Here is a 15,887-nt window from a genome sequence, read left to right on the forward strand (position 1 = left end):
CCAATATCTATAAGGATGGGTATTCACAATCAGGTGTGATTTGCCTTGGGAGATCCATATTGTTCTCAATCACCATCATGTTCCCTAATGTACCTTCTAGAAGATCTGCTTCTTAATCCTCAGATCAAGGGGGTTAGACCAACTGAGCTAAAATTCCCTGGATCCTCTTTGTGTCCCTTCTTGAAGATGAGTGTGAAATTCGTCTCTTTCCAAGAATTGAGAATCTCCCCAATTACCAAAACCTTTCAAATGATGACTTTGTAACACCATTGCCCACATACCTTAGCATCCTCAAGTGCATCTCATCAGGTCTCATGGACTTTGTGTGTTGAATAATCTCGGCTAAATGAGCAGGAGTCCATAGAAACCCTGTAGACTTGCACACCTCAAGTGTGCTTTGGGACTTTTATCCTTCAGGAGGGCTCTAAGCAACCTCAGCACGTTTTGAAGCCAGCCTCACTTTGAGCAGATACTGGACTAGATGATGTCCAGGCATCAATTCCAACCTTATTTCTTCAATGTTCATTCTGCTGGTTGATCAGTGTGTTACCCTCCATAGTCACAATGCAAGCAAGAATTCTTAAGGCATAGATTTCTTACTTCCTACTGAACAGCAGAAGTTGTTCTGCATGTGTAGTCAGAGAAAAATGAAGAAATCTCTAATGTGCTATTTAAATAATTGTATCTGATCAGGTCAGAAAGCCCTTCACAGAGATGGGCAGGGCAGAGAGAACAGTGCACAGAAGCATAAAGCCCACTATCTCCTGTCTCTGGGCATCTTTAGCAGTCTTTTAATACTAGACCCTATGTAAGTATAACATTGATAACTTGTCAAAGAACCACCAATTGGAGTGTTACAGATATATCCATATCCAGTCTGAGATAGAATCATAGAATCATATGATATCATAGAATAGTTATGCTATAAACAGACACAATTCCTAAAATCCTGAGCACCCACACTGCAAATGAGACTTCTTCAAGGCACTTCAGGATGGGAAACACCAAATCACTAGCCACGTTAAAACACTGAGGCTTTTGTATCCTGTAGTCCTCCCACAGCTACACTGTAGGCAGTGCTTGGGGTCACCACTTCGCAGACCTCTCCAAGACTTCCCAGTGTCAGAGCAATGACTCCTCTTTGTTGTTGGATGTGTGACTGCTGATGAGCCTCAAAATATCTCTTGACCCACCAACCGCCTTTCCTCATTATCCAAGCAGATAACCCTTCCATAACCTTCCCAGGACACTTCAGCAAGCACCGAACACTGCTCCCAGACCTCAGCTGAGACTGGGAACAGGCTGACTCCAGCGCCGCAGATCTGGGCCAGTTAGAAATCAATCATGTGCAAATGTGGCCTATTTTTCAGGCACATTTCCGTGTGGTGTGAGAAGCAGGCAAAGTGAGTTGTTGGCTCGGCATTGACTAATTGCAGCAGATTAAAATGGTACAGCATCTTACTTTGTTGTTTCAGCTGGCGTGGAAAACGCATCAGTAATTGTCACAGGAAACTAAGGAGGAGGGGAGCACAATAGGAAGGCAGAGCTGGACAATATGGTGCTGCAGGACAAAGCAGGCTGTGTCCTGGCGGGCAGCTCCTGAGCAGCATGCTTTCCCTTGGGGGGCTTTACCCAGCATGAAGGTAGATGTGGAGATGTTCTCAGTTTCACCATTACCAAGCCCTCTCCAACCTACTGTGCTCTGCATTTTCCCTTGATGCTGCTACATTAGATCTAGATGCATTATTAATTATTATTAATGCAGAGACATTAAGGCCAGCCTGGATGTGGTTCTGGGCAACCTGATCTAGTGGAAGGTGTCCCTGCTCATTGCAGGGCTTTGGAGTAGATGACCTTTGAAGGTGCCTGCCAACCCAAACCATTCTATGATATAAGGGCTGGGTGCTAGACCTGTGTCTAATCACTAATCACAGACTGCTAAGCAAGTCAGAAGAATATAGACTCCTGGGTGTACAGGGGCCTCAGTTTCTTGGGCTTAGTGGTGCAAGGCTCTAAGGAGCTAGCCTGTATCTTCTGTCATTTTGGAGATTGTAACATTTGCTTCCCTTTCCTCTCCGATGCCATTGCAAACTCCTCCTTTGCTGTAAAGAATAGCATACATCTCCTCTGTGTTAAGCTGTCTGTGATCTCTAAGTCCAGGCTGCTGGCCACTGCCTCGATGTTTGTTTCAGGCACTGCACTGTATAGCTTTACAGTGGAAGGATTAAAACCAGACACCTAGGATGACCTACATTAGGCATCTGCTTGAAGATGAGCTCTGCATCTCCACGGTCAGTCAGCTCTTCGCCACCTCTTCTGGGTTACCAATGTCCCTAAAGCTGTTAGTGTAGAAAGTGAGTTCCTTCCCTGAGCACTTTGCCTTTTACTGCTGCTCTCTTTGACGTGCTCCACAGCATTTCTAGGTTTATTTCCTTCATGTTTTACAGAGGCCCTTTGGGGAAGGGCTAACACTATCCCACAGTCATGGAGGTGAAGACCTTGAGCTGCAAACACTTCAGCAGCTTTTTGTTTCAGCTCTGTTGTGTTTGACTTTTGATTATGTATTTGGAATGGATCTGGACAAGCTCCACTCTGCTTTCCAGTAACAGGCAGAACTGCTGCGGGGAGTTAATGTGAACCAGAGTTTGGAAAAGCCCTATGCTTCCTCTGCATCCATAACTTTAGATGTATTTTCTTGGCTGCCCTTCACTGAAGCTGTTAAACTGGTGTTTGCTGTTCCCTGGGCCCTCGTCTTGGCATGGTTTTGATCAGGCGAAGTGTAAGCAGACGGGACCAGGGTAAAAAATACAAGATCAAGCTGAATTTGGCCACCGCTTCCACCAGCGTGGGGAAGGGGAACCACCTGCACGGGTGCTGTGCAAAGGAACAGGCAATGGTGTGGGCTGCACGCTCCCATCACTGCCACTGTCAGAAGGATACAGCATGGTGGTGATGCTCTGCTCTGCTCAGCCAGGTGACAGGGCAGTGCCAGCCCTCAGCATAGGGGGACACCCTGCTTCGCCGATGTCCCTTGCTTAGCTATGGGGTGCTGTCACACATGGTACACCCTTTACATCAGTGCTGGGCACCACTGCTGTTGCACTCATGCCAGTAACTCCTTGTGTGAAGCTGCTTGTTCCTCTGTCCGCTCTCCCCACTCTGACGAAGGATGAGGTCCCCATGGGTGCCTCTGGGCTGCATCCTTTCCCATCCATGCAGCCTCTTGGAGCTGTGGAGCAGATCCTTTCCCCCTGTTCTGCTCCAGTGTAGCTCCACTGACATCTACTGGGGATAGTTCTGATGCTGGTGCAAGTGGAACATCAACCTCAGAGGAGTTTTCTATAATGTTTTACAATGTTCTGACTGTGCCTGAGTGTCAGAGATTAATTCAGGGCCATTTTCCTGAGGACACCTTGGGTTTAAATGCCTCTTCTTTGCTGGTCCTGTTGCTCTGGACTCCCCAGAGAGGCTCCTGAGATCTGCTTGTGATTCTGTGATGTTATGTTGAGTCTTGGACAGATGAGATATTGCGAGCGCTTTCGTTTCTTCTCTCTGCGCCCCTTCATATCTCATCTCGGATGCAGACCAGCCAAGCTGGCTCTTGCTAATTACTTAGGGAAGTAGTTATCTGCAATAGGAGCATTCAGTCTCTTCGGAAAACAGATAGACCAACGTGTTGAAGGGTAGTGAGTTTTTTCTTGCCACAGCTCATGGTGAAGGGTTCCCCACCCCAGGCTTATTTTGTGGTTGAAGCACAATGATTAGGCAGTTCCTTACACGAACCAGCTGTGAACTCTCCTCCAAGGAGATGCTCTGCTGTTCCAGCGTCAGTATTTGTAATTATCAAAGACAAATACTGAACTGAGGCCAAGGTACAGTAACTTTGATGCTTGAGTAATGGGGGTGAGATGCAGTTTGGGAGATGTGGAGGGATTAGAAACACACTGGAGAGAGAGGAGGAGGCTCAGGAATGGCAGAGCAGGTCAGAGTCCTGCTGTTAGTCAGAGCTGCAGTGCAAGTGCAGGGGATGAGTAACGGCACACCCAGTCCCACTGGTCCCCACTCTGCACATGCACGCTGCTCTGCAGATGAATCCATGCATCCTTCCTTTCCATACACCCCCCTTCTGCAGTTCCTCCTAATAATATCTTTAAGGAGACCTCGAGTCCCTCTGCTTAATGTCCCGTGAGCATTTCCCATTGAAATGGGTTTGCATTTGTCCTGTCAGGCTCCTTGATACTCATAGGGTATAAAGCAATCTTGCCTGGGTCAGGACCAAGAGAAACAAGATACTTCTCCAGTTACATTTCTCTCTTTTAAATACTTTCCACATATCTATTACTGCTAATGCTGTGATCCTACGCTTGCACTGTCACACTGTAATTATTCCACTTGGGAATTTTTTCCTCTGATCCATTCCCCATTACCACCCACATGGGGATTTGGGGATTTCTGTGCAAAGTAATCCTGGGAGATAACATCAGAGCACACAAGTGTATGTGGAGGTGTTCATATTCTACTGCATGTCACAAGCTTAGCACTGCTGACAGCAGAGAGACCCCACTTCTTTGCAGTTCATACTGCCAGGGTGGGATCCCTTCCTCCTCAGTTTAGATGTCTGCAGCAGAACTGTCTACATGTATTCCAGTTACCCTGTCTCTCTTAAAGAAATGGTGGCAGTGACACCTTTAGGGTGCATTTCATGTGATCCAGTCCAGGCATCTGCTTTAGCATGAGCAGGATCATACATGTTTGTTTAGAGGAATCCCATCCGTAGCATCAGGCATGGCAGCAAGCCTGCAGTCCTGCTGATTATAGACTGCCTGAAATACAGAGAATGAGCTTGGGCTAGGTATGTGACACCCATAAAAAACCAAAACCTAAACCCAAGGCAATTATCTGGTGTTTCTTTGAATCTCTTGTATATTCATTATCTTCCTCTGTAATTTTCCTAGTCTGACAGCATGGCGCTTTGCCAGCTAAATGCACTACTCTAAATACAGCTTAAAAAGGCAGAGATTTAGTGCAGGAGAAGCAAGAGGAAATCCCTCAGATACATCCTTCAGTTGTCTGAGTTGGCATGTTAATAATGGAGAACAGCACTCCACATCTGGTTCCCTCCACATCAACTCCCTTTTAAACTGACTCAACTGAGGTCATCTGAGTCTGGAAATAACATGATACAAACTGTTCTGTGAGCTAATGAAGGGAGTTCATTAGCTTCAATTTCAATTCATGTCAAGGCCAGGTTGGACGGGGCTTGGAGCAAGCTGCTCTAGTGGAAGGTGTCCCTGCCCGTGGCAGGGGTTGGAACTGGATGAGCTTTAAGGTTCATTCCAACCCAAACCATTCTGTGATTCTCTGATTCATCCTCAGTGCTGAAGCAAGTGTCCCAAGTGATTTACTGCAAGCAAGAAGCTTACAAAGCCTCCAACATTAGCCTAGTCCATTTTGTGTTTGACAGGGATGTTTGTGATGTCCTCATGAATAAAACATGGTGCTGCTGCCATTCTGTATCACTGTGTCTGTGCATGGACACCAGAATCACTCTTTAGTGGCACTATTCATTTTTGAGGAAATAAATTCATCTGAGTTATTGGTGAGTTCATGGAACTGATACACACTTCTGGTCTGGCCTGTATGGGCCACAGAGATGATCCAAGAACTGGGAAGCCATGTGAGGAAAGGCTCAAGAGCTGAGACTGTTCAGCCTAGAGAAAAGAAGGCTCAGGGGAGACCTTATCACCATGTTCCAGTAGTTAAAGGGTGGCTACAGAGAAGATGGAGACTCCCTTTTTACAAGGAGTCACATGGAAGAGATGAGGGTGATGAGGACAAGTTACTCCTGGGGGGATTCTGACTGGACACAAGAGGAAAATGTTTCCCAGTGAGAACAACCAGCCATTGGAATAATCTCCCCAGGGAAGTGGTGGATTCCCCAGCATTGGACGCTGTTAAGATACAGCTGGACAGTGTGCTAGAACATCCAGTTTGGGTCATGCTTTGCCGAGAAAGGTTGAAACAGATGATCCTTGCAGTCCCTTCCAACCTGGGATTCGGTGATTTTATGATGCAGTAAAGTTTTTCTCTGTCAGAGTAGCTTATATTGGTTCCCTAAGCAAAATAAGCCGTGTCAGTAGAAGTTATTTCTCTGCCAGTTTAACTGTGCTCCTGCTAGATTTTCTTCTTGCATGGAAATAATGAGAGAGTAAATCATTCCCTGATGCTATGATTTATCAGCCGGTTTCTGCTTTAGCTCTGGCTTTTGCACTGAAGAAAAGGAGTAAGTAACCCTCGATGTCCTTCCTCAGTCCTTGACAGATGGGGCAGCACCATCTGCTGGTTTCACTGCTCATGGTCATGCTTTGCTCATGAGCTGCTGTTTGCTGTTAGAATCACAGGATCACAGAATGGTTTGGCTTGGAAAGGACCTTAAGATCATCCAGTTCCAACCCCCTGCCATAGGCAGGGACACCTCACACCAGACCATGTCACCCAGTGTCCCACCCGTCCTGGCCTTGAGTACTACCAGGGACGGAGCATTCACAGCTTCCTTGGTCAACCCATTCCAGTGCCTCACCACCCTCACAGTAACAAACTTCTTCCTTATATCTAACCTGAGCTTCCCCTGTTTAAGTTTGAACCCGTTACCCCTTGTTCTAATGAAGTCCCTAATGAACAGTCCCTCTCCAGCATCCTTGGAGGCCCCCTTCACTGATGCCTGGCAGCAGCCCAAGCCCTAAGGACACTGCAGAGGGTCTCACTGAAGCATTGGCTGGTTGAAACCCAGATGCACTGGCTGATTAAATGGGCAGGAAACTAGGAAATGCTGGAAATCTGGTGAAACCAGGTTTATTGGCCTAAAAGGGTTCATTGTCCCTCCCGCCCTTGGCCACCCACAAGACTTGTTATTTGTGGACTCCCTTGTGAAGGTGAGAATGGACAGACCAGCATCAGAGCTGGGGCACATCCAAACTGATATCCTTTAAAATGCTGAGGAATAAAACTAGCGGCCTTGATGGTATTTATGGGTCCCTTGCAACTTGAGATATTCTGTGATAAAACTGCCTCCATCATTCCTAGCTCTCTTTTAACCCTTGTATCCAGCTTGCCCAGGTGATGTGAGATACCATCAGTGCCTGAATCCCAGTTAGTCTGTGCTTTACTTGGTTCTTCCCACCATGTTCCTTCACTTGGGATAAGAGATCAGATGAATATTGTATGTGATTGATATGGGGTGAGGGCAGGTTTCTTCAGCCCATAGACATCTGCCTCCCTTAATGAATGCAAAGCTGCACATATCACAGTGCTGTAACATCAGGACTCTGCTGTCCATATACTGGATTCTTTCTCACTCGTCTGGGAACAACTCATGATCTCAATGGCTCCTTAATGCTTGGCAGTGAGGCATGATGGCTCTGAGTCAGGGAAGTGAAAAAAGAGGAGGTGGTGCAGGGCTGTGAAGGTAAGTGAGAAGGGGACGGTAATTCCATATCGTAGAGGATTTTGAGACAAGGGTGCCCAAGTTCACACCACCACCTGCTGCAGATGTCTTATGGGACTTTTTACAAGGGCCTGTAGGGACAGGACAAGGGGGAATGGCTTTAACCTGACAGAGGGGAGACTGAGATGAGCTCTTAGGCAGAAGCTCTTCCCTGTGAGGGTGCTGAGGCGCTGGCACAGGGTGCCCAGAGAAGCTGTGGCTGCCCCATCCCTGGCAGTGTTCAAGGCCAGGTTGGACACAGGGGCTTGGAGCAACCTGCTCTAGTGGAAGGTGTCCTGCTCATGGCAAGGGGTTGGAATTGGGTGAGCTTTAAGGTCCCTTCAAAGTTAACCCATTCCATGATCCTTAGGCATCACATGTATCTTAAACCCTTAGGAGTTAAGTATTAACTTCTTTTGGCATTCTAGAATTCATCATCCCTTTGTACATGGAGAGTTGTTTGTGTTCTCCTGCCTTGCAGGGGTCTTCTGAGGTTTAATATTTCAGAGTAAGGACAGCACTCTGATCTTCTAAGTGACAAGATCTAAGAGAATGGATGCTACCACAAGGTTTCTAACAGCGTATCAGTAGGGCAGACAATCCATTTGCCAGGATGTCTATCTCACGGTGTTTCTCTCTTTTCAGGCACTGCGTCCGTTGCAGTCGCTGGCATCTTTGCAGCCTTAAGGATCACAAAGAACAAGCTCTCTGACCATAAGTTTGTTTTCCAGGGAGCTGGAGAGGTAGGAGAATGTTCTTAAGTTTGTTCTTAGACATGATATAAATCCAGAGAGAGAAGAGTCAACCGTGAAGCTTCCTGTAAGGCTTCTTGGAGACAAAGCACAGAAGCAGGTTGTCACTGGGCAGGAGTGGGCCCCACGTGTGAACCATGCTGCTGCTGCATAGAAATTGCCTTTTAGTGGGGCAAGTACCTTGAGGGAAGTTCCTCATGAGGCAGCGTGCTGCAGGAACATTGAGGAGGCTGGTTTGAGTCCTCAGGGTTGGTATTTAGGGTAAACCAGAGCCTCTTGAGCAATAGATTCAAAAGGACTGTAAGCTCAAAGAGCTGTAAGAACATAACCTCACTTTCTGGAGTCAGTCATATTGCCCCCATGGCAGAAATCAGGTAGTCTGTATGACTCCTTGCTCAAAGGGAGATGGTGATACCCCAGTGAAGTGTTTGTATACTGTGTTCCAGGCTGCAATGGGCATAGCTTATCTCCTGCTCATGGCCATGCACAAGGAAGGAATTTCACGAGAGGATGCCATCAGAAAAATCTGGATGGTGGACTCCAAGGGACTGATTGTCAAGGTAAATGTGTCCCCAGAACTGAGCTTCACTCCCCTGCCACCTCCTGCAAGCTAAGAGAGGGCAGAGCAGGCAGATACCTCAGATCAGACCAGGAGTAAGGGCTGCAAATGTATTGGTGTCAGCAGAGCTGTCACTGCTTTCAAGAGAACCAGGTCCCATGGTGACAGTAGTGTACCAGCAGCACTTGCTGCCCTATAGGCAGTGCTTTGGGCTGGGGCTCTGTAGTGGTAGGATACACTGCTGGCCATGGTCTCAAGCAGTGTTGAAAGTCTTGCATATCGTATGGGGTATTACAACAGCAACACTGTGCCCTGCTTTGGTGATCAGGTTGGATGAGGCCTTGGGTGCCATGGTTTAGTGTGAGGTGTCCCTGCCCATGGCAGGGGGGTTGGAACTAGATGATCTTAAGGTCCTTTCCAACCCTAACTATTCTATGATTCTATGATCTCACCTGCCCTGCACTCCATGGGTCCTCAGGGCCTCTTCCCTTGTCTTTCCTCAGATGTAAGGAACTGGTGCTATATATACACCTCCTCTGCCCTCGCAGCCAGATCCTTCCAACACAACATCAGTATAGTTTGGAGGGTGGGAGGAGCAGAGACCAGCCCCCTGTGACATTACACCAGCAGCTCAGTGCCTGACTGGCTGATGCTGAGGTCCTGCTCTGTGGGATCTGGTTCAGGCAGAGAGCCAAGAGATGAAATGAACTGGTGAGTTACTGTGTTATGTCTTCACCTTTTGCCAACGGACCAAAGTTTGACTCCTCCTTTCTCCTCACAGGGCAGGAGCCACCTGAACCATGAGAAAGAAGTATTTGCTCAGGACCACCCCAGTGTGAACACACTGGAAGAGGTTGTGCAGAAAGTGAAGCCTACAGCAATTATAGGTGGAGTTCCCTTAGCATGACCTTTCCACATCAATTCAGTTCTTAGGAGAGTTTCTGTCTTTCTTCCAGGGCCTCCTGTTGTTCCCCCAGTCAAGATAAAATGAGCATTTTTTGCCCCCATTTTACCAGTTTTGTTCTCCACATCCTTTCCCTTCAACCGCGGGGCACAAGGTTCCTCCCTTTTGGAGCTGTAGGAGCCCTTTCAGGGTGTAGAGGGATGTAGAGGGAGGTGCTGGGGGTGGCAGGACCTGGGGCTTTCAGCAGCACACATGGCCTTGGCAAGACTGGGCACGACAGTGATGACAATAGGCAGCTCAGGCAGGTCTTTGGGGGCAAAGTGCTGCAGCCAGACTGGCTTAAACACTGATGGTGACTATGCCCAGGGGAGCAGGGGGCTTTGAGACAGGCTTTTAATCTGAGAAAGAAACATTCACACCTTCATCTCCAGGGATGGAGATGATCTTTTGAGGTCCTTTCCAACCCTTGGGATTCTGTTCCCTCCCACAGTTCATTTACCAGCAGAGGCATTCAAGAGGGATAAGCCCAGTATCAGAGAGTCAGAAGGCACCATCTCACTCTGCTCTCGTTGTTCTAGGTGCTGCAGCCGTTGCAGGAGCCTTCACTGAGAAGCTGCTGAAGGACATGGCAGCCTTCAATGAGAGGCCCATTGTGTTTGCTCTGAGCAACCCCACCAGCAAAGCGGAGTGCACAGCGGAGCAGTGCTACCGCCTCACCGAGGTACTGGAGCTCAGCGTGCTGCGGGTGGCCAGGACAGTGGTGCCTGGTGGGCAGACAGTGACAGGGGGCATAAGGTGAAGTAAGAGTCTTAAAGAACAACTTTCACACTGTGAAGGCAGTCAGGAGGTGGAACAGGGCTTGGATTGCTCGTGTGGACTCTTTCTTTACAAGTTTCTAAGACCAGGCTGCATAAAGCCCTCAGCAACCTGGTCTGATTTCACAGCTGACCTTGATGTGAGCAGGAGTTTGAGTCCCTACGGGGCTGCCTTACTTTGTGATCCTCTAAAGTGCTTGCCTCCTTCACCCATGGCTGGATGTCCCATCCTCCTAGGTTACTGTCCCCTGTGTTTTGCCAACCTATGCAACTACATTGAAAGTTGGGTTTCACACCCCAACTGAGACCATTGTCACTGAAAAATTATTGTCATGTGGACTGAGTTGATGTGAGAAAGATGCCTTGTCTTACTGTCCCCTTTGCCTTCCCTACCACTTGCTGCTGGCTTGAGCAATCACACAGCCCCCAGACCTTCACCCCACATGAGTCTTATTTCATAGATGAAGAAGAGTGACTCCTCCTCAACCAGTTCAAAGCTCTTGTGGCTGGGCAGTGTGAACACACACTCAGTGCTCAGTAGCCCTGACCATGGCCCTGGTTGTGGCTCTGGGGACCAGGCCCTCCAGAAGTGTCCAGAGATGGCTCTGGTGGAGATGCCTCTCACTGACTGGCTGGAGACTTGTCCACTGGGTCACCAGAGTCCCCTGAGCACAGACCGTGCTGAGCAGCAGACATGTAACACTTCCCTTCTGAATTTGGATGCCTCTTCTTCTCTCTTTGATCAGGGACGGGGGATATTTGCAAGTGGGAGTCCATTCTCCAAGGTGACCCTGCCCAATGGACAGACCTTCTTCCCTGGCCAAGGAAACAACGCCTATGTCTTCCCAGGAGTGGCACTGGGAGTCACTGCCTGCGGCATCCGGCACATCTCTGACGAGATCTTCCTCATCACAGCAGAGGTTTCCAACTGGCATTAACTCATGGTTTTTAAGAGAAGATAAGAGGCACAGGCACCTCCTTCAGGTGTTCTCAAGAGCCTGGCCTGGGGCAGTGTGCTGAATGGAAGTGGCTCAGCAAAAACCTTACACTTCCATAGCACGTAGAGAGGTGCAGGAGCCAGGAGGTTCTCTTCATTCCCCGTAACTGCTGCCCTAGCAAGCATTTCCCCTATCCTGGCCCTGATTTTAGGTCTGATGAAGCTAATACACATGTATTTTGAATAGCTCAGCAGTTACCACACAGAACTAGTCCCACATCTGCCACTGCTGAGGTTTCACCTTCATATCATGTAAGACTAGTGAATGTGGTACATGCCTGAGACCATCTCTGTAAGCTGCCTTTCTCTTTGCAGTCTATTGCTGCCCAGGTGACAGAACAGAATCTAGCAGAAGGAAGACTGTATCCCCCCTTGGACACCATCAGAGAGGTGTCTCTGAAAATCGCTGTGAAAGTGAGTATTTCCACTTTTATTTCCACTTCCCATGGTAGGGAGGGCAGGAATTGTCCTGGCATCATTTTTGCTTTGTGGGGTTTCAGTTCAACTTACTCTACAGCCTAAAGCAATGGAGCTCGAGATCCTTCCAGCCAGAATTGCTGCTTTGATTTCTCCCATCATTAAAGCCCAAATGTGAAAAATGCCTTGTGACTCTGGGTGCCTCACAGCTCCCAGAGCTCTGCTTTATTGCTTGGAGACATGAGTGCTCAGCACCACAAAAAAACAGGTTTAGGGTGAAAGTCAAACATGACTCAAGTTGCCAAAAGACTTTAGGTTCCAAATTACTCCTTTGGAACCTCTCTTACTGTATCTGATGGGGCCCAAGTACCTCAGTTCTAGTCCACATCAGGCTTGTTGTTCTAATTGCAGGATTGGTGCCCTGTATACATCAAATTTGTAATTCCCATTCAGGGAACACCCACTGAGAATCGTATTGGCCTGCTGGGAGTTACTGGTGGATGCACAGTGTAGGTGAGGAGCTTAAGGGTGTGAGTGGAGGTGGTTAAAGGGCTGCTCTCCTTTAATTGCCCACTCCAGCTGCTTTGCCAGGGCAGGTGTGTGCATTTCAAAGCAGGCAGCTTGCGTTTCCTCACCCAAGGGATGATGTGGAGCTGACCCAGGGAACTGCACAAAGGAAAAGGCAACAAAAAGACACAGTTTTGAGGGGTAGAAAGAGGGGAAATACAGAGAGGCCAAACTGCAGTCGGCTTCCACTCCATAACATGCCAGCACGGTTCTATCAACTCGTTTTGCTTCTCTCTCTGCAGATTGTGGACTGGGCCTACAAGCGTGGTCTTGCTTCTTGGTACCCGGAGCCAGCAGACAAGGAAGCCTTTGTGAAACAGCTTATGTACAGCTGTGAATACGATTCCTTTGTGGGGGATGATTACAGGTGGCCCCCCACAGCCATGCAGACACAAGACATCTAAGCTTTTGTGATAACTCTTCTCTCGTTTTTGCCATTGGTTCTCATGGTTCATGTCATTGTTGATACAAATGCACCTCCAGGCTTGCAGAATGATAAAAGTAAATGAATCCAATAGGGGTTTTTTACTTGCTGCTGCTTTTTGTTCTTGGGAGCATATCAGTAGGGAATGAACCAGAGTCCAAGTCAGTGCTCCAAGGAGAGAGATGGACCGTGGCTGCAACCCATCACAGTCAACCAGCACTGCATATTCCTGCTTGCTTAACACAGTGTCTGGCTCCCAGCTCAGCTGCCTCCGGAGAAGCTGCCTGGGCCGCCAAAGAAGCAAAGAGTCTCATTCCTAGTGGGAGAGCCCATGGGAAGCTCGCAGTGCCCCTAGCATGGTGGGAGCTGTATGCATGATCATCCCTCACATACACAGCCGTACTTTCCCTTTGGCTCTCTGGATGTGATGGGAAGTGTGTGCATTGCCCTGGGAGAGCTGCACACTTGGGCAGTGCTACCCTTTCCTGCTTTGAAAGTCCCCAGTGTCTTGGGAGTCTCATCCAAGTCATTGATGTCTGTGGGCCAAGCAGCCTGGTGCTGTCCTGTGCTCCAGGCCCTTGGAAACAAACCCCAAACCTCCATCACCATGGGGACAACAGATTCCCTCCCCTGTGCAGTGCAGGCTGCTCTCGAGGGAACAGGAGCCAAGGATTGCGTTAGGGAAGCCAAGCAGGAGACCAGGGCACCTCCAAATCCATCCACGGCTGCCCCACTTCATCACTGCATCTCCTGCTCAGCACTGCTAAGGATGCACTGCCACCAGCCACAGTGGAGCCTCTCCCTGTCATAGATTCCCAGGGAGGCCCCCCATAGCCCACCAAGTATCACCCCAGTGTGATGATGGTCATAACTGGGAAAGAACAGAGAGGCTTGCAGGCAGCTCTTCCCTTCCCGGTTCACACCACTCACACACAGCAAAGCCGAGGCTGGGTACCACAGTCCTCATATAGCATCTTTAAGTGGGTTTTAACAGGAGGAAATGCAACTCATCCCTTTGGAGATCAGCCACAGTATCCCCGGTGCCCGTGTGCTTGTAACGCGTGTGCAATGTGCTTTGGCTTGCTCCATAGCTGAAGATGCAGGTGAACATCCTAAAGCTGCTGGAAGAGAGTGAGTCCTCCCTGCAGCTCATGGAGCTGGGAAGGACGGGGAAGGCTGGAAGAGTAAGGCTGGCGAGAGTGCAGCAAGTTCCCTGGGTGCCTGTTTTGGGAAGGGAAGCTATTGGGAAGGGAAGCTATACCCACCCTGGGAACTTCTTTGCCAAGGCTGGAGCTTGGTGTTCCCAGCGTGTAGGATCCCAAGTCAACCACTTGAGGGCTGTAGAGCACTTCTAGTTTTGCAGAGCTGAGAAGGCCCTGCCGGTCGTACATCACCGTTTTAAAAGGGATTTAAGCAGTAGCAATGAGTGCTTTTGCCTTGTCCAGTCTTGTAGGAGGAAAATCTCCTGCAGAGGAAGTCCTTATTGAAACAGAAAGTGCTGTGTGGCTGCTCTACGAGGCACATTAACTAGTGAAAGAGATTAAATCAGTGGAGGAAAACCGCAAGTTAGATACTGGGGGACTTTTAGCTCATGTCTGTGGTTTGGTTTCTAATTTCAAGCAAGGATAGTTATAGCAGATCAGTTTGGATTTCTCCTTTTGCCCCTACTCTTTCTCTCAGCAGTACAAGTCCTCTATTCCCAAATTGTTCTTCTTCTCTTCCTTTAAAAAAAAAATCAATTTATTTGAAAACAGTAATAAAAATAGCATAAATACAAGAAATATATATCAATACATGTAATAATATGGCAATATTAATAACTATTTCAAGCCCAGACAGGATCGCTATGGCACCCTAACATGATGCTAAGCCTAGTGGTTGACTGATACCTGAATTACTTCTGCCAAGAAAACTTCTATTTGCTTACTCACTCATGTATTAGTTACCAAAACTGCATCTTATTTATAATCCCAGATGGTCTGCATTAGTCAGGTGGCATTTGTCCCATAGTAAAACAGCATCCAGGAGCCAGCGTGTGGCTTTGACAACCAAAGGGTCTCTGAGCAACGCAGTAAAACTAAACAATATTGAAGTCACGGCCGTGCTTCTCATAGAATCATAGAATGGTTTGAGTCAGAAAGGACCTTAAGATCATCCAGTTCTCATTCCCTGCCATGGGCAGGGACACCCCACACTAAACCATGTTACCCAAGGCCTCATCCAACCTGGCCTTGAACACCGCCAAGGATGGAGCATTCACAGCTTCCCTGGGCAACCCATTCCAGTGCCTCACCACCCTCACAGTAAAGAATTTCTTCCTTAGATCCAATCTGAACTTCTCCTGTTTCAGTTAAACCCATCACCCCTTGTCCTATCACTCGTGCCTCCCTTCAGCCATTGTGCCTGGTGTTTCTGTCAGCAGCCTCAAAGGTCCCCTGATCCGTAATAATACCAATCACAGACTTCTGGATTAAAACCCACCCTGTCTGCCCATCACATCTGTGCTCAGCACACCAGGCATGTGCTTACAGCAGCCACCCTGAATTAAACCTCTGCCCTTTCAGTCCTTTTCTGAGGCTTCTTCCTCACAAGCCGTGACTTGATGTGCAAATGGGGACATGTGCGTTGCCAGCACCTCGAGGGTGTGCTGACCTTTCAGTCCTGAAAGGAGCATCTTGATAAAATCACTAATTAATGACTGGGTTTGACTCATCTGTCCCAGATATGTGGATAAACAAAGCCGCTAAAGGTCTGGCTATTAAACAAGAGAGAAAGGGGTTTCTCTTCGCAGAGCAAGCTTGGCTGTTCAAACACCTACAATGGTGGTAATTGATTTATATTCAATTATTGGAGTGCAGGGAAGCAATTACAGCTGTTCTTTAAAGCCCTGCTCTACTGCCCAGCGTTACTATGCAAAAAATGGTTCTTTATTTGTTACCCACTGATGACAAATGGTGATAGAAGGATGG

At 48.2% G+C, this 15,887-nt stretch overlaps 1 protein-coding gene across 1 annotated transcript in view; it reads left to right on the forward strand.

Moving 5' to 3' along the window:
- The window catches only part of ME3 (malic enzyme 3), a gene marked incomplete at both ends in the record, with an annotated part of 115,481 nt that extends 102,583 nt beyond the window's left edge, over positions 1 to 12,898 (forward strand). The window contains 7 exons of the mRNA XM_080612943.1: positions 8,129 to 8,226; positions 8,682 to 8,795; positions 9,576 to 9,681; positions 10,277 to 10,419; positions 11,260 to 11,433; positions 11,826 to 11,924; positions 12,737 to 12,898. Of these exons, the coding sequence (XP_080469069.1) occupies positions 8,129 to 8,226; positions 8,682 to 8,795; positions 9,576 to 9,681; positions 10,277 to 10,419; positions 11,260 to 11,433; positions 11,826 to 11,924; positions 12,737 to 12,898 (896 nt within the window). The remainder of the gene's footprint in view (positions 1 to 8,128; positions 8,227 to 8,681; positions 8,796 to 9,575; positions 9,682 to 10,276; positions 10,420 to 11,259; positions 11,434 to 11,825; positions 11,925 to 12,736) is intronic.
- Positions 12,899 to 15,887: the final 2,989 nt, after the last annotated feature.

Source organism: Psittacula echo (assembly GCF_963264785.1).
Source record: "Psittacula echo genome assembly, chromosome: 3".
Taxonomy (NCBI): domain Eukaryota; kingdom Metazoa; phylum Chordata; class Aves; order Psittaciformes; family Psittacidae; genus Psittacula; species Psittacula echo.